Here is an 18,865-nt window from a genome sequence, read left to right on the forward strand (position 1 = left end):
TTCTTTACAACTGCAGAAGGACCTCTTGGCTCCTATACTTGACTCCTTTTGTTATAAAGGCCAACATGCCATTCGCTTTCTTCACTGCCTGCTGTACCTGCGTGCTTACTTTCATAGACTGTTGAACAAGGACCCTCAGATCCCATTGTACTTCCCCTTTTCCCAACTTGACGCCATTTGGATAGTAATCTGCCTTCCTGTTTTTGCTATCAAAGTGGATAACGTCTCATTTCTCCATATTAAACTTCATCTGCCATGCATCAGCCCACTCCCCAACCTGTCCAAGTCACCCTGCATTCTCATAGTTTAGAGATACAGCGCAGAAACAGCCCCTTCGGCCTATCGAGTCTGCGCCAACAAGCAATCCCTTTTACACTAGCACCCACTAGGGACAATTTACAATATTTTACCAAAGCCATTTAACCCACAAACCTGTACATCTTTGGAGTGTGGAAGAAAACCCACGCGGTCACGGGGAGAACGTACAAACTCTGTACAGACAGCACCTGTAGTCAGGATCAAACCCGGGTCGCTAACGCTGTAAGGCAGCAACTCTACCGCTGCGTCACTGCTATGCCTCTATTAATTTTATATACTGGTTATTTTTAGGCAGTAAATCTTGTTTCAATGATTTTTTTCCAATTCATCTCAAATGGAGTGTAGCTGCACTAGAGAGAGGTCATTCAGCCCATCATATTCTGTGCTTGTTCTTTGTAAGGGTCGTTCAAATTAGCTTCACTTCTTCATCTACATTCCTCGTAGCTGGATACCATTTATCCACTTACCCTTTGAAAACTGCCTTTGATCCTTGGTAGAAATACTCCTTATCTTCCCTCAGTTACCAAAACTGCGTTATTTGAGCTGTCCTCCCTGCTACACCATTTGCCTCTGACTCTTCTTCATAAGTTCATAAGTTATAGGAGTAGAATCAGGCCATTTGGCCCATTATGTCTACTCCGCCGTTCATTCGTGGCTGATCTATCTTTCCCTCTCAACCCCATTCTCCTGCCTTCTTCCCATACCCCTTGAAACCCGTACTAATCAAGAATCTGTCCATCTCCACCTCAAACATATCCATTGACTTGGCCATCACTGCAGTCTGTGACAATAAATTCCACAGATTCACCTCCGACTAAAGAAATTCCTCCTCATCTCCTGTCTAAAGGTACGTTCTTTTATTCAGAGGCTGTGGCCTCTGGTCCTGGACTCCCACTAGTGGAAACATCTTCTCCACATCTATTCCTTCTCTGATGATTTCACAGGCGATACAGTAGACCAAGAGGTCTTTCAACCTATCTGGATCCATGCTATGTCTTCTGAGAGAGAACTCTAATCAGTTCAACTTTCCCACTCTTTGCCAAGAGGCCTGCCAATAATTTTCCCTCTTCAAGCCTTTAAGCAAATAACCGAGGCCTACGGGATCTCTTGGATTGCCAACCATTTTATTTCCCCTTCCCTCAAGCCCACACTGAATTTTCTGTCTTGGACTTCCTCTATTGCCAGAGTGAGGCCACATACAAACTGGAGGAACAGAACCTCATCTTTCACTTGAAGGTAGACAAAAAAGCTGGAGAAATTCAGCGGGTGAGGCAGTATCTATGGAGCGAAGGAATAGGTGATGTTTCGGGTCGAGACCTGGGTAACTTACAACCCAGCGGTATGAAAGTTGTATTCCCGAATTTTAAGGAACTTCTTCATACACTCCCCTCCTCTCCACCAACACGTCCCCTTGCCACCTTCCTCCACCTCTAGACGTTTAACCAGTTCCACACTTCACCACAATGTATCTCCCTTGAGGTCACACCTTCCCTGGCCAACAATGGGCACCACCCTGCCTGATGTCATTTGTGGCTGGCCCTGATTGATCCTGGTCTTTTCTCACCTCCTGCTCTTCACTTTAGTTTAGTTTAGTTTATTATCACGTGTGCTGAGGTACTGTGAAAAGCTTTTGTTGTGTGCTAGCCAGTCAGCGGAAAGAGTGTACATGATTACAATCATGCCACCCACAGCGTACAGATACATGATAACGTGAACAACGTAAATAACGTTTGTTGCAAAATAAAGCCCGTTAAGTCTGATCAAAGAGAGTCTGAGCATCTCCAATAAGGTAGATAGTTGTTGATAGGATGGTTCAGTTGCCTGATAACAGCTGAGAAGAAAGTTGTTCTGATTCTGGTGGTTTGCGTTTTCACACTCCCCCACTTGCTACTTTCAACCCGACCCGTAACGTCACCCATTCTATTTCTCCAGAAATGCTGCCTGACCCGCTGAGTTACTCCAGCATGTAGTGTCTATCTTTGGTATGAATCAGCATCTGCAGTTCTTTGTCTCTAGCTTTTGAAGATTATCCACTTCCATCAATATTCAGGCAGTGAGTTCATGATCAAAGCGACTCATGGTGTGGAACAGTTGTGTCATCTCACTGCTAATTATCTGGTTACACTGCAGATGCTGGGATTATTCTCCTCAGAATGTAGTGAAGTGATTTGTATCAGATCACGGTGGGCTTAGTTTAGTTTAGTTTTGAGATACAGTGTGGAAACAGGCCCTTTGGCCCGCCGAGTCCGCGCTGACAAGTGATCCCCCATACACTAGCACCACCACTCAAACAACTTCACTGGCTTCCCATCTCCCACCGGATCACCTACAAAATCCTGGTCTTCACCTACAAAGCCCTCCACCATCTGCCCCCCCCATATCTCACTGACCTCCTCTCCCCCTACCAAGCCTCACGGTCCCTCAGATCCACATCAGCCGGTCTCCTCTCCATCCACAAATCCAACCTCCGCAGTTTTGGGGACAGAGCCTTCTCCAGGGCAGCTCCCAGGCTCTGGAACTCCCTCCCCCAACTGATCTGCAATTCCGTGTCCCTCACCATCTTCCAGTCCCGCCTCAAGACCCATCTCTTCACCTCTGCCTATCCTTAGCCCCACGTCCCCCTCCCTTTTCATCTGTGCTTGAATTGCCTCATATTGTGTTTTGAATTGAATTCTGTCTTTAATTTGTGTACTAGTTATGTCTCTACTATTTATTTCATTCTGCTTACATATTTTTCCTCTACTTGCTAAATTTTTGTAAGGTGTCCTTGAGACTCTTGAAAGGCGCCCATAAATAAAATGTATTATTATTATTATCCTACACACTCGGGACAATTTACCATTTTACCGAAACCAATTAACCTACAAAACTGCACGTCTGGAGTGTGGGAGGAAATCAGAGCACCTGGAGAAAACCCACATGGGTCACGGGGTGAACGTACAAACTCCGTACAGACAGCACCCATCGTCAGGATCGAGCCTGGGTTTCTGGCGCTGTAAGTCCACATCTCGACTGCTGCGCCACTGTGCCACTTTTAGACAAGGCAAGCAAGGGTAGCAGCTCCAAAGAGCAGTTGGTTTAAAGAGGTTTAAACATTTTTGGACAGTGGATAAAACACAGTGGCAAGGAAAGCTTATAGAGCGTAAACAAGATCTGGAGCTCATTACCTGCAGTGATTTATTGATTGATTTGATAGATTGAAAGATACAGCATGGAAATAGGCTCTTCGGCCCACCGAATCCACACCGACCATCGATCACCCGTTCACACTCGTTCTATGTCATTCCTCTATCCCATCTACTCTTTGCAGTGCCGGGGACAGTGTATATGTACTCACAAGGAACAGCAGATGCTGGGTAACCAAAAGAGTCACTCAGCGAATCAGGCAGGATTTCGCTTGGGTAGCTTACAACTTACAGGCATGGACATTGATAGACACAATTGAATCCCTTTATTGTCATTCAGACCTTACGGTCTGAACGAAATTTCGTGCCTGCAGTCATACATACATCATACAATAATAAACAACAGTAAACACAAATTAACGTCCACCACAGTGTATCCACCAAGCACCTCCTCACTGTGGTGGAGGCAAAAAAATCTTAGGGTTACTGTCTCTTCCCTCCTCTTCTCCCTCTGCGCTGAGGCGATTCCCCACCGGGCGATGGCACAACAGTCCCGCGGCTCATCGAACCCCGCAAACGGGCCGGTTCAAACACCACGGCCCGGGGGTGGTCGAAGCTGCCGCCCTCCAGTCCAGCATACGCAGCTGCTGGCCCGCGGCTGAACCCAGGACTCAGGTCACCGCCGCCAGAACACCGTCCCAGCCACCGGAGCACCGTTCCAGCCCCGAGCCGGAGTGCTGGAGTAACTCAATGGGTCAGGCAGCATCTCTAGAGAAAAAGGATGAGTGATGTTTTGAGTAGGAACCCTTCTTCCAACTTAAGGGGTGGGGGGATCTGGAGGTGGGAAAGTGTGTTCCCCTCTTCTATCACAGATGGAGCCCTCACACATGCCTCCTCTGCATCCCATAGTCCCACTCTTCTCTCCCTTCCCCCCAGTTACAAAAATATCCCTTTTCCCCCCCGTTCCCCCCCCCCCCCCCTCTATCTTCAGTCTGAAAATAGTTCCGACATGAAACATCACCCATCCTCTTTCTCCAGAGATGCTGCCTGACATGATAATTTTTAGATTACTAAACCTAGTAACCTATAAACACCCCCCCCCCCCACTTTCGTCCGTGCCCCTGTTAATTCTGTAAATTATAGTGAGTAGGATAATGGCGGAGTGATTGCTGGTTGGCACCGATTAGGTGGGCTGAAAGGCCTGTTTCTGCACTGTATCTCTAAAGTCTAAATCAGTCTGAAGAAGGGTTACGATCAGATTCTTTGCCTATCCATGTTCTCCAGAAATGCTGCTGGACCTGCTGGGTTGCTCCAGCACTTTGTGTTTTTTTTTGTAAACCAACATCTGCAATTCCTTTCTGCAGCACAATATTCTACCAGCATTGTGGATCCGCCACCTCTCTGCACAAGTGTCATCTCTGTACAATTTGTAATTGCACATGAATGCTAAAATTGTCTGAAAGTTAGCACTCCTTTAAAGATATCTGCTCCAACCCTGATAAAGGCAAAGACTTAAGAAACAAGGAACGCAAGGTTTAAGAAACATTTAGACAGGTACATGGATAGAACAGGTTTAAAGGCATATGGGCCATGCAGGCAGATGGGACTAGTGTAGATGGGACATGTTGGTCGATGTGGGCCATTTGGGACAATGGGCCTGTTTCCACCCTGTATGACTCTATGAACATGACTCTATGAACATGAAATAACTGCTGGAAGAAACCAAGCAACATCCATGGGGAGACCAGCTGAGTTCTTTCAGTAGTTTATTACTTGATCCAGTATTGGCAGTCTCTTGTGTCTCCAAAGACTTAAGGAGTTGAACCATAAAGCATATCATAGATAAGTCTCTTGCCAAATAAAGACATGGAAACACTTTCATTGCGATGCTTTCAGAGGGCTGGTGATTTGGAGTGGGTATATGAATAGGTTGTTGTTAGAGAAGTCCCTATTTCACTCTGTTTAGTTTAGTTTGTAGATACAGCATGGAAACAGGTCCTTCGGCTGACCGAGTCTACACCGATCAGTGATCGCCCCGTACACTAGTTCTATCCTACACAATAAGGACAATTTACAGAACCCAAATAACCTACAAACCCGCACGTCTTTGGAGTGTGTGAGGAAACCAGAACACCTGGAGAAGACCCACGCGGTCACAGAGAGAATGTACAAACTCCGTACAGACAGCACCTGAGGTCAGGATCGAACCCAGGTCTCTGGTGCTGTGAGGCAGCAGCTCTACAGTTCAGAGAGTTAATTAAAATTATTAATATGTCACAAACAGGTACAGGAAATGATCAAAAGGCTAACAGAAAGCAGTGCTCTTTATGTGGGGGAATGGAGTATATCAATAAATAAAGGACAAAAGCAGGAACTGAATGTTAACAAATAGCAGGAAATTACACCTGGCAGTGTTATTGTGCAAATGTTATCGCAGCGGCTCAACTCATTACTCTAACGTGGAAGTTAACCTGCATATTCCAAAAAGATTACGGGATCGAGGAAATCAGACGAGATAGCAATTTGACGGGACCATGTTAATCATCCGTACAATGACATGGCCGGCAATATTGTCTCGTCTCACAAGCCTTGATGTCTTGACTAAATTTGACAGATAACTCCAAATGAACTTTAATTAAAGGAAGCCTCTCTGCGTCTTTAATCTATTTTGGCTTTATTTCCAAGATAGACCTAAAATGCTGAAGTAACTCAGTGGGACAGGCAGCATCTATGGAGAGAAGGAATGTTTCAGGTTGTCGAAATGTCACCTATTCCTTTTCTCCAGAGATGATGCCTGACCCGCTGAGTTACTCCACCATTTTGTGTCTATCTTCAGTATAACCCAACATATGCAGTTCCTTCCTATACACTTGGCTTTATTCTCCATGACTTACGGTGGCATGGTGGCACAGCGGTAGAGTTGCTGCCTTACAGTGCCAGAGACCCGGCTTCGTTATAACGTGTAGGATAGTGGTAGTGTACGGGTGATCGCTGGTCAGCGTGGAATCGGTGGGCCGAAGGGCCTGTTTCCACGCAGTATCTCTAATCTAAACTATAACAAAATTTCCGAAGTGTTTCTTACTTTCAAGTTAAGCGACTCGAGAATTCAAAGGAGGTTTACGAGGATAATCCCGGGGATAGACAATAGACAATAGACAATAGACAATAGGTGCAGGAGTAGGCCATTCGGCCCTTCGAGCCAGCACCGCCATTCAATGTGATCATGGCTGATCATCCCCAATCAGTACCCCGTTCCTGCCTTCTCCCCATATCCCCTGACTCCGCTATCTTTAAGAGCGGATGTTTGGTTTAACATATGATGAGTGTTTGACCACACTGGGCCTGTACTCACTGGAGTTTAGAAGGATGAGAGGGTAACTCATTGAAACCTACCAAATAGTGAAAGGCCTGGATAGTGTGGATGTGGAGACGATCTTTCGACTTGTGGGGGAGTCTAGGACCATTGGTCATAGCCTCAGAATAAAAAGACATACCTTTAGAAAGGAGATGTGAAGGAATTTCTTTAGTCAGTGGGTGGTAAATCTCTGGAATGCATTACCACACGTGGCTGTGGAGGTGAAGTCATTGGGTATTTTAAAAGTGCAGGTTGACAGGTTCTTGATTAATAAAGGTGTAAATGGTTATGAGGAGAAGGTTGCGAGGGGAAGGTAGATCAGCCGCAATTGAATGGCGAAGTAGGCTCGATGGGCTGAATGGCCTAATTCTGCTCCTATAACTTATGAACGTTTGAATATTTCTGAACGAAACCTCTGGTCTGGGTGTGTTATGGTCCACCCTTATTCAGGTAGAAAAGGAAAACTTGATCCATATTCTGGCCAGACCATGACTGATCCAAACCCAGTTTGTATCCGGTAGAGAGCATATTGAATGCTTGCATCACGGCCTGGTTCAACAACTCGAATGCCCAGCAATGAAGAAGATCATAAAAACTGGTGGACACTGCCCTATCCATCGCGGGAACTGACCTCCCCACCATCCAAGGGATCTATATGAGGTGCAGCCTCAGAGAGGCAGCCAGCATCATCAGAGACCCACAGCATGCTGGCCATACTCCATTTCACTCCTGCCATCGTGATGAAGATATAGGAGTCTGGAAACCATGAAGAGGGGCTTCTTCCCAACAAAGACATTAACTTATGAACATGACTAGAGATGCTGAATTGGCCCTTCCAGTGAAGGCAAACATTTCAAACGCCCACTTTTTCACTCCATCTACTTGCGGCTACTTTCAAGGAGCTGTGGACCTGGACCCCAAGATCTCTCTGTCTGTCAATGCTTCCCTATGTATCAGGCAGTGTGACATGAAGGACCCTCGCACATGAAGTCCAACTCTGTGGCCGTGCTGTGATTAGGTGTGCACGTTGATCTGGAGTGAAGCTCACAGCCCATGAGGTCCTGCATTCACTCCCGTCAGACTAAATTGATGCATTTCAGGCCCACGCTCCTGATATTTGGTCACCCGGTACAGAGGGTGGAGGGCCGGGTGGGAGGGGGTGGGTGTGGTGAGGGCGCCCTGTCGGTTTGCTCCTAGGCCTGGCCAAGATGGCCATTTGCGGGTCCAGGCAGCAGTTAGTCGGCGGCCACACCAGAGACGGCTGCCTGTGCCTTTTCCGGGCCTACGTCTGTGCATGGGAGTCCCTGGAGAGGGAACACGCGGTGTCCACGGGGTCTCTGGAGGCCAAAAGGGCCTGTCCCACGAGCATGCGCCTGCATGCGACAAGCGCGACCTAACATGGTCGCTTGAGCCGTACGGCCTCGCGTCTTGACGGCGTACGCCTAGCGCGAACTTCCCGTGGACTTCGCTCGAACTTCACTCAACTCGTACGGGATCACTCGACCTCCGCGCGGCCCCACTTCCGGTTTGGTCGCGCTCGCCGCATGCAGTCGCATGCTGGTGGGACAGGCGCTGTACGGGGATCACTCGACCTCCGCGCGGCCCCCGCTTCCAGTTTGGTCGCGCTTGCCGCATGCAGTCGCATGCTCGTGGGACAGGCCCTTTACATGAACACTGGTCGCCGTGGGAGGTCGAGTGTAATATTGATGATGTTGACATTATTTTAAATTGATGACTGTTGTTTTGTAAACTGCCACAAAGGCAGTCTTTGATTGTGATACTATGTATGTTTGTTTCTTTGCTTGAATTAAAGCACATACACATTTTTTAAAAATCAGACTGAATTTACTACGTTTTGAGATCATTGCTACTCTGTAATTAAATATTGATTCTGTTCCATAAGTGGGGCCTCAGCCAGGTCTGTGACAATCACCAGGCACGAAGTCAAGTCTCGTGGCTGATGTTGGGAAAGTAAAGTATTGAGTTAAAGTGTTGCCGCGTAGATCGAAGACAGAACCCATCCCACCGCTCTGTTTCCATGCTGTATGACTCTATCACTCAATGCATTATTTTCTTTCTTAAGATATGTGAACTGTTCAACAGAAAGACAAATATTCTTCAAGATGTTATAATGCCTGAACTGTATGAGTTTTCTTTCATCAGGGCTGTCAGGGCTCTTCAGTTCATTGCAATTATTTCCCTGGGATAAAAGGTATTACTCAATATGCTAAACCTGACAATTAAAAGTGAAAATATTCCACCATGTGGAAATTGTGGTGGAACATTAATGATAATTCAAGAGGCTTTTTATAGATGAATAGGTTCTGCCTGGTTTTGTGATACACTAAGGCACTAAATAGTGACAGCAACGGAAGGTTGAGCTGTCGCCTTCATGAGCTACATCAGTGTTGGTCGGGCCACAAGGAATAGTTACACATCTGAAGTGGATTGGAGGAAAGAGAGGGAGCTAATTATCGTCCGTCTCGTTACAAGTCTTGAGGAGTTGCAGGAAAGAATCACCAGCAGGGTTCTAGGGATGGGGAACTTCAGCTAAAGGTTGGGCTGGCCAAGCCACAGTTGCCCCCCTCACAGCAACCAGGTTTGTGTGGAGCACTGCAAAATTATCAGAGGCAGAGATCAGGTAAACGCACAAGTCTTTTTGTTTAGTCAAGTTTAGAGATACAGCACTGAAACAGGCCCTTCGGCCCACCAAGCCTGCACCGACCAGCGAGCCCTGCACAAAAACCCTACCCTACACACACTATGGACAATTTAACATTTACACCAAGCCAATTAACCAGAAACCAGAGATCCCGGGGAAATCCCACGTGGTCTCAGGGAGAATGTACAAACACCGTACAGACAAGCACCCGTGGTTAGGATTGAACCTGGGTCTCTGGCGCTGTAAGGCAGCAGCTTTACCGCTGCGCCACTGTGCCTCCCCTCTGTCCAGAGTAGGGCAATCTTGTTGTCTCAAGGAAAAATTGACTATTACATAATGACATTTTACATTAAGTGCAAAAGTTTGTAGTTCAATCTTGAGCCCACGGTTTTTGAGCGTAACAAGGGAAATGACAGCAAAAACTACCTACTGGAAGAACTCAACGGGTCAGGCAGCATCTGTGGAAGCAAAGGAGAATTCAGTTGGACCTTGCACTAACTTCTTGACCCGCTGATTTTGTTTTTTGCTCCTGATTCCAGCATCTGCTTTCCCACATTATCTCCAGACAACAACACATCAGCAGGTTGACTGTAGATTGCAGAAACTGCTCTAAAGAGCCTGACAAAGGACATGTTAGCAGTTAAATATATATGATTTGCTACCAATACATATTCCTCCAAGGGCAAAAAACACAACAGGAAAAGTGGTCTAAGCATGGATTGTAGGAATCTGTTAAATCTAAATCTTATAAAGCTGCCAGAACAGATACCAGTAAGCTGGAGGATTTTAGACCATGGAGTCATAGTCACACAGTGTGGAAACAGGGCCTTCGGCCGAACTTGTCCACCCCGACCAACATGTCCCATCCACACGAGTCCCACTTGCCTGCGTTTGGCCCATATCACTCTTAACCTGTCCTATCCATGTACCTGTCTAATTGCTTCTTAAACGTTGCAATAGTCCCTGCCTTAACGGCCTCCTCCTTCAGCTCGTTCCATACACCCACCACCTTTTGCGTGAAAAAGGCACCCTTCATATTCCTATAAAATCTTTTCCCCTTCACCTTAAACCTATGTTCCCTGGTTCTTGATTTTCCTACTCCGGGCAAGATTGTGCATTTACCTGATCTATTCCTCTCATGATCTACCCCTCTTCCTCCTGCACTCCAGGGAATAGTCCCAGCCTACTCAATCTCTCCCTATAGCTCAAATTCTGGCAACATGCTTGTAAATCTTCTCTGAACCCTTTTGAACTTAACTGCATCTTTCCTATAACATGGTACCCAGAACTGAACACAATACTCTAAATGTAGCCTCACCAATGTTTTATTTAACTGCAACATGTCCTCCCAAATTCTATACAGTACTCTGACCGATGAAAGCCAATGTGCCAATAGCCTTCTTGACCAACCCATCTACCTGTGATGCCACCTTCAAGGAACTAGGTACCTGCACTCCTAGATCATTCTGCTCTACAACACTTCACTACCATTCACTGTGTAGGTCCTGCCCATGTTACAGTTTCCAAAATGCAACACCTCACATTTCTCTGCATTCTGTACTGTGCATCTCTAGACTTCAGAGATACAACATGGAAACAGGCCCTTCAGCCCACCGAGTCTTACCCTTACACTAACACGATCTTTCACACTAGGGACAATTTACAACTTACAGAAGCCAATTAACCTACAAGCCTGTAAGTTTTTGGAGTATAGGAGGAAACTGGAGCTCCCGAAGAAAACCCATGCAGTCACAGGGAGAACGTGCAAACTCCCTACAGACAGCATCCATAGCCAGGATCGAACCCGGATCTTTGGCACTGTAAGGCAGCAACTCTACCACTGCATCTCTGCGCCGCCTGATTTTGAAGTGTTTTGTACTGAGCAAAATATTGACATGGAAATGGAAAATTGAGAGTTAACTAGCAAGGAACAGCGATCAGGACTTTAAACTTCCTTGCCTACTTCTTCATCTTGCCTAAAGTTGGAGGACAACCTGTTCTATTTGATCTTATTTGATTGTGCACGCCAGGTGATTGCATTCGTCGAAACAGGGCGGACCAGGTGAAGGTTGCAAGCTCCCACCCCACTTGCCTACGAAAAAGGAAGAATTGTGACAAGAATTGTCTGTGCCCTATATTCAGAAATGGCATCGTTTCTAATAAGGAAAAGAGCAGAGGTATTTAAATAAAAACCTTGTGCCTGTCTTCACTAAAGAAGATGCAAGAATCATCTACAGCAACAAGGATCAGGGTCAATGTGGATATTAAGAGAATTAGTTAAAGAAATCATGAGGAAATTAATGAGCCTGAAAACCTAGAAATCTCGAGGACCTGATGATCTAGTTTCCAAAGGAGTATCTATAGAGAAAAAGGATGCTTTGTTTACTGTCTTCCAGAGTCCTACAGATTCTGGAATGCTTGCTACACATTGGAAGGTTCCATCACACTGCAGATCTGTTGCCTAGGCCTCTTTGTAGCCTTTCCACTTTTTAATCTGCACTTTCTCTGTAGTCTTTCCACTGACTGGATCGCACGCAGTCAAAAAGGTTTTCACTGTAAGCTGTAACATTATATTCCGCACTCTCTTTCCTCTTTTCATTTTGCACTACCTGTTGTACTCAGATATGGTTTCATTGCTCTAATGTGGACGATTTATTTGGATGACATGCAAAACAACTTTTACAGCTGGTAGATCTGCTGCCTCACAGCACTGGAGACCCAGGTTCGATTCTGACTTTGGGTGGTGTCTGTGTGGAGTTTGCACATTCTCCTGTGACTGCGTGGGTTTCCTCTGGGTGCTCCGGTTTCCCCCCACATACTAAACACATGCAGATTTGTAGGTTAATTGGCCATTGTAAATTGCCTCTTACAATTTATATAGAATGATAACATAGAATTAGTGTACAGGGTGATCGATGGTCGGCGTGGACTCGGTGGGCTGAAGGGCCTGTCTCCATGCTGTATCTCCAAACTGAATTATTTCATTGTATCACTGTACACTTTACTTTAGATCTTACTTTAGATTTCAGAGATACATTGTGGAAACAGGCCCTTCCGCCCACTGGGTCCGCCCTGACCAGCAATCACCCCGTACACCAAAACGATCCTCCACTCTTGGGACAATTATACCAAGCCAATTAACCTACAAACCTGTACGTCTTTGGAGTGTGGGAGGAAACCGGAGCAACTGTAGAAGACCCACGCGGTTACAGGAAGCACGTACAAACTCTGTACAGACAGCATCCATGGTCAGGATTGAACTCAGGTCTCTGGTGCCATCTGTAAGGAGTTTGTACGTTCTCCCCGTGACCTGCGTGGGTTTCTCCGGGAGCTTTGGTTTCCTCCCACACTAGATGCACTCACCCAGTGTTGATGAATCGAGGACCAGAGGACATAGGTTTAAGTTGAAGGAGAAAAGGACAAGCTGCCAGAGGTGGTAGTTGAGGCTGGGACTATCCCAACATTTAAGAAACAGTTAGACAGGTACATGAATAGGACAGGTTTGGAGGGATATGGGCCAAACGCGGGCAGGTGGGACTAGTGTAGCTGGGACGTTGGCCGGTGTGGGCAAGTTGGGCTGAAGGGCCTGTTTCCACACTGTATCACACTATGACTCTATGACCAAAGACATACAGATTCATAGGCTAATTGCTTTAGTAAAAATTGTAATTTGTCCCCAGCGTGTAGGATATTGTTAGTGTACGGAAATCACCGGTCGGCGCAAACCCTTTGGGCCGAAGGGGCTGTTTCTGTGCTGTGTCTCTCAACCAAACTAAACTAAACTAAACTAAAACAAATTATCCTAAACTAAACCAAACAAGCTAAACTAAACTAAACTAAATGAAAGCAGAATAAAATAAACCAAACTTAACTAAACTAAACTAAATGATATCAACGTTCAAGAACCATACAGAAGTGTGATCAGACAAAGCTTTTGTGTAATTGCAGCAAAATGCCTTTTCTCTTGTACACTGACCTTGCAATAAAGGCCAACATGCTGCTAATCTTCCTAATTGCGTGTTGCACATATGGAGCGATCAGCATAGTAATGGCAGCACAACTGTAACCTCCACCTTCAGCTGCTGATGGGAACTACGTGTGTCCCATTTTTGAACAACCTCTGTGACCCAAATTTCACGGTGCTGCTTTTAATGTACTTTTGCATGTCCTCAACTCTTTTTCAGGGGTTCTGAGTAGAATTTAACTACTGAAAGCACTGCACATGGCGGTGAAATTCAGTTTATCGGAATTGGCTTATTATTGTTACACGTACTGAGATACATGGGGTGACACGGTGGCACAGCGGTAGAGTTGTTGCCTTACAGCACCAGAGACCCAGGTTTGATCCTGACTATGGTTGCTGTCTGTGGGGAGTTTGTTCATTTTTCCTGTGATAATAGACAATAGACAAAAGGTGCAGGAGTAGGTCAAATCAGCCCTTCGAGCCAGCACCACCATTCAATGTGATCATGGCTGATCATCTCCAATCAGTACCCCGTTCCAGCCTTCTCCCCATATCCCCTGACTCCGCTATCTTTAAGAGCCCTCTCTAGCTCTGACCACATGGGTTTTCTCCGGGTGCTCCGGTTTCCTCCCACACTCCAAAGACGCACAGGTTTGTAGGTTAATTTGGCATTGGCAAAAAAAAATTATTGTCCCTAGTGTGTAAGATACTTAAGATATTGCTAGTGTATGTGGATAGCTGGTCGGCACGGACTTGGTAGGCTGAAGGGCCTGTTTCCACACTGTATCTTTAAAGTCTCAAGTCTAAAGAAGAGTAAATACAGTGAAAAGCTTTTTTTAATCTGCTAACAGGGTAGATCATGCCATACATGAGTACATCACGTAGTGGAAAAGAATAAATAATTACAGTACAGAATATCGTGTTGCAGCCAAAGAGAAAAGTGCAGATAGAAAAAAGTGCAAGGGCTGCAACATGGTAGATTGGGAGATTGTGAATGCATCATTGGCATCTTAGGTCCTTCAAGAGTCTGGTAAGGAGTCGTCTTGTGCCAGGACCTTTTTTCAGACTAATTGTCGGAGGGGGGGGGGGGGGGGGGGGGGGGGGGGGGGTGGTGTGGAAGAGGGGGGTGGAAGAAAGCTGGACGAGAGGAGGGACAGGATGGGGCCTGGCAAGTAATAGGTGGATACAGGTTTGGGGGGAGGGAATAATGTAGATAATTGAACAAAGTCCAGAGATGAAAAGGCAAAGATTTGCAAATTGTGAAGCTAGAAGAAGAAATGTAGGTGGAAGGAAAGAGGGAGGGGAGAAATAGGGTTGGTCCAGATGGGGCTCAGAGGAGAGAGTAGGGTGGTTTGAGGGAGGGGGGTGGGGGAGGAAAGGGGTGTGGGAAGAAGTTGGCGGGGGGGGGGGGGGGGGGGGGGGGGAGGGGGGAGGGGGCGCGGGTGGGGAGGTTGATAGTTACCTAAAATTGGAGAATTCAGGATACATACTGGTGGATTGTAAGCTGGCGTTGTCAATGGTATTGTCTATTGGCAAAACCACATCTTTGCATAACAGTGTTAATTTAGTTTATTGTCACATGTACTGAGGTACAGGGAAAAGCTCTTTTTGTTGCGCTGTATTCCGTCCGAAGAAAGACTATGCATGATTTCAATCAAGCCATCCACAGTGTACAGATACAGGATAGAGGGAATAACATTTAATGCAAGATAAAGTCCAGTAAAGTCCAATTAAAGATACTACAAAGGTTTCCAATGAAGTACATGGAAGGTTGAGGACTGCTCTCCAGTTGGTGATAGGATGGTTCAGTTGCCTGATAACAGCTGGGAAGAAGATAGTTCCTGAATATGGAGGTGTGTGTTAATGGCTTTGTGTATTGAAAAAAGCACCAGTGTCTTTTGCCCTGGAGTAGGGTAATCTAGAACAAGAGGACATAGGTTTAAGATGATGGAGGAAAGATTTAATAGGATCCTGAGGGGCATCTTTTTTACACAAAGGATGGTGGGTGCATGGAAAGAGCTGCCAGAGGAAATAGTTGAGGCAGGTACTATCGCAACATTTAAGATAAATTTGGGCAGGTACATGGATAGGACTGGTTTAGATGGATATGGGCAGGTGGGATTCATGTAGATGGGGCATGTTGGTCGGTGCGGACAAGTTGGGTTGAAGGGTCTGTTTCCACACTGTGTGACTATGGCTCTCTCTATGACTATGCTTATGGTGTATCTGTTTACCCCCAGCTCCATTCTGATGTTGACCGGGGTGATGGCTCCATCAAGTACGTGCTTTCAGGAGAAGGGGCGGGTTCCATCTTCATCATTGATGAGAGTACGGGGGACATCCACGCCACCAAGCGGCTGGACCGTGAGGAGCATGCGTACTACGCTCTGCGGGCACAGGCTGTCGACCGCCTCACCAACAAACCCGTCGAACCTCTCTCCCAGTTTATCGTCAAGATTCAGGACATCAATGACAACGAGCCACGGTTTCTGGACGGACCCTACCTCACCAGCATCCCTGAAATGTCTCCTGTGGGTAGGTTTGAGATTAGTTTAGTTTCGTTTAGAGATACAGCGTGGAAGCAGGCCCTTCGGCCCACCGTGTCCATCCCGGCCAGAGATCCTCGCACACTAACACTATCCTACACACTGGGGATAATTTCTAATTTTACCAAGTCAATTAAGCTACAAACTTATACTTGTATGAGGAAACCGGAACAGCCGGGAACTCTCACCATGCCGCCCTAATAGTTATAAATTAACTAGAGATATTAGTTAGTTTAATTTATTATCACAAGTACCGTGGTACAGTAAAAAGCTTTTATGGTGTGTGCTAACTAGCCATCGACAGTGTACAGACTCATGATAAAGGGAATAATGTTTACTGCAAGATAAAGCCCAGTAAAGTCTGATTAAAGATAGTCCAAGGGTCTTCAATGAGGTAGATAGTAGCTCAGGACCGTTGTTGATAGAATGGTTCAGTATTATCATAGTCCTTTTGCTTTCTGCTAATCTCGAATGTCCTTTCAATAGTGACATAGAGCCAAACATAATGGAAACTGTTCCTTCGGCCCATTAAGTCCATGCTAACCATCAACCATTCATTTAGACTAAAGGACACAAAGTGCTGAAGTAACTCAACAGGTTTAGTTTTGTTTTATATTTTAGTTTAGAGATACAGCGTGGAAACAGGGCCTTCAGCCTACTGGTCCCGCAGCGACCAACAATCACTAGCACTATCCTACACACTAGGGACAACTTACAGGAGTAGGCCATTCGGCCCTTCGAGCCTGCACCGCCATTCAATATGATCATGGCTGATCATCCAACTCAGTATCCCGTACCTGCCTTCTCTCCATACCCTCTGATCCCCTTAGCCACAAGGGCCACATCTAACTCCCTCTTAAATATAGCCAATGAACTGGCCTCGACCACCCTCTGTGGCAGGGAGTTCCAGAGATTCACCACTCTCTGTGTGAAAAAAGTTCTTCTCATCTCGGTTTTAAAGGATTTCCCCCTTATCCTTAAGCTGTGACCCCTTGTCCTGGACTTCCCCAACATCGGGAGCAATCTTCCTGCATCTAGCCTGTCCAACCCCTTAAGAATTTTGTAAGTTTCTATAAGATCCCCTCTCAATCTCCTAAATTCTAGAGAGTATAAACCAAGTCTATCCAGTCTTTCTTCATAAGACAGTCCTGACATCCCAGGAATCAGTCTGGGATACAATTTACAGAGGCCAATTAACCTACAAACCTCCACATTTTTGGAGAGTGGGAGGAAATCGGAGCACCCAGAGTAAACCCACACAGATCACACGGAAAACGTACAAACTCCGTGCAGTCAGTTGCCGAGATCATGTTCGAACCTGGGTCTCTGGCACTGAGAGGCAGCAACTCTACTGCTGCGCTACTGTGCCACTCAGTGTACAATCGACAATTAGTTGTTGCCACATAATCTACCGTCCTCACTTGAGTGGCCTTTCACCTGTCCCGACCAGCAAGGCACTCGCCTTCCGACACTACAAAAGGTTCAAAGTGTGCAAGATTCACATTAAATCCTCACTCCACAGTCCACCTCACACGTTCAGCTACTTATTCACACAACTCCCAGCTTTGTAGAAAAATGCTTCAGCATAGTGAACAACCCAGGAGAGTAAGTCCCAACAGTCACATTGATTAAAAACACTTTTGGTACTGCGATTATTCATTTTAAATTACAATTGATAAAATATCCACTTATATTTCTCCTGCAATACATGAATATTAAACCTTGTTTCCATTACTCTGGGACAGAATTGATGGTCACTGAATCATGTTGCAGTATATTTTGTATAAATAATTGATAGGCTTCATACGTACAATGATGTTAAACTGCACAAATCAATTATTAATTTAGTAACCTATACCAGATGCTTCCAACATTTCATTTTCTATTTTCTATTTTTTTCCCTCTAATGGACGGTGTTGAAGGGGGTCTCATTGTAAACATTCCCAGATATCAGCCCAACCAGTTACTTATGGGATGTACTGAAGGAATGCTGTACTGTAGGTGATGGGTGTTTATGTACAACCCAGACCATCACGCAAACCAACCTCCCTTCCATTGACTCTATCTACATTTCACGCTGCCTCGGGAAGGCTACCAGCATAATCAAGGTCCAGTCTCACCCCGGTCACTCCCTCTTCTCCCCTCTCCCATCAGGCAAGAGGTACAGAAGTGTGAAAACGCACACCTCCAGATTCAGGGACAGTTTCTTCCCAGCTGTTATCAGGCAACTGAACCACCCTATCAATAACTAGGGAGCGGTACTGACCTTCCATCCACCGCTTTGGAGACCCTCGAACTATCTTTAATCGGACTTTACTGGACTTTATCTTGAACTAAACATTATTCCCTTTATCCTGTATCTGTACACTGTGGACAGCTTGGTTGTAATCATGTCTTTCCGCTGACTGGATAGCACGCAGTAAAAAAGCTTTTCACTGTACTTTAGTACAAGTGACAATAAACTAAACTAAACTAAATTAAATTAAACTGACCTGAGGGAATGCTGTGCTGTAGATAGATGCAAACTCAGTGGGTCAGGCAGCATCTCTGGAGAAAAGGAATAGGTGATGTTTCGGGTTGAGACTCTTCTTCAGACTGAGAGTCAGGGGAGAGAGGAATTAGAGATATGAAAAGGTACAAAGAACAAATGAATGAAAGGCAAGAAAAGAACAAATCTGTTGGTGATGGGTGTTGATCTATAATGTATATGGATGTTGTACTGGAGGTAATGGTTTTGATATACATTCTGAGGTAATGCTGTACTTAGGGGACAGTTGTCGGAACATATAACAGTGCAGCACAGGAACAGGCCCTTCGGCCCACAATGTCCATTCCCAACATGATGCCCAGTCAAACTAATCTCCTCTGTCTGTGTACCACGTCACTGTGAAGGGA

The 18,865-nt window shown here is 45.8% G+C and overlaps 1 protein-coding gene across 5 annotated transcripts in view; it reads left to right on the forward strand.

Annotated features, from left to right (window-relative positions):
• LOC116972101 (cadherin-7-like) overlaps window positions 1-18,865 on the forward strand; it is a 291,858-nt gene that overhangs the window by 180,398 nt on the left and 92,595 nt on the right. For all 5 annotated transcript variants that reach the window (XM_033019446.1, XM_033019447.1, XM_033019448.1 and 2 more), the window contains one exon: window positions 15,665-15,959. In XM_033019446.1, the coding sequence (XP_032875337.1) occupies window positions 15,665-15,959 (295 nt within the window). The remainder of the gene's footprint in view (window positions 1-15,664; window positions 15,960-18,865) is intronic.

The sequence above is a fragment of the Amblyraja radiata genome, chromosome 4, assembly GCF_010909765.2.
Source record: "Amblyraja radiata isolate CabotCenter1 chromosome 4, sAmbRad1.1.pri, whole genome shotgun sequence".
NCBI classification, from domain to species: Eukaryota; Metazoa; Chordata; class Chondrichthyes; order Rajiformes; family Rajidae; genus Amblyraja; species Amblyraja radiata.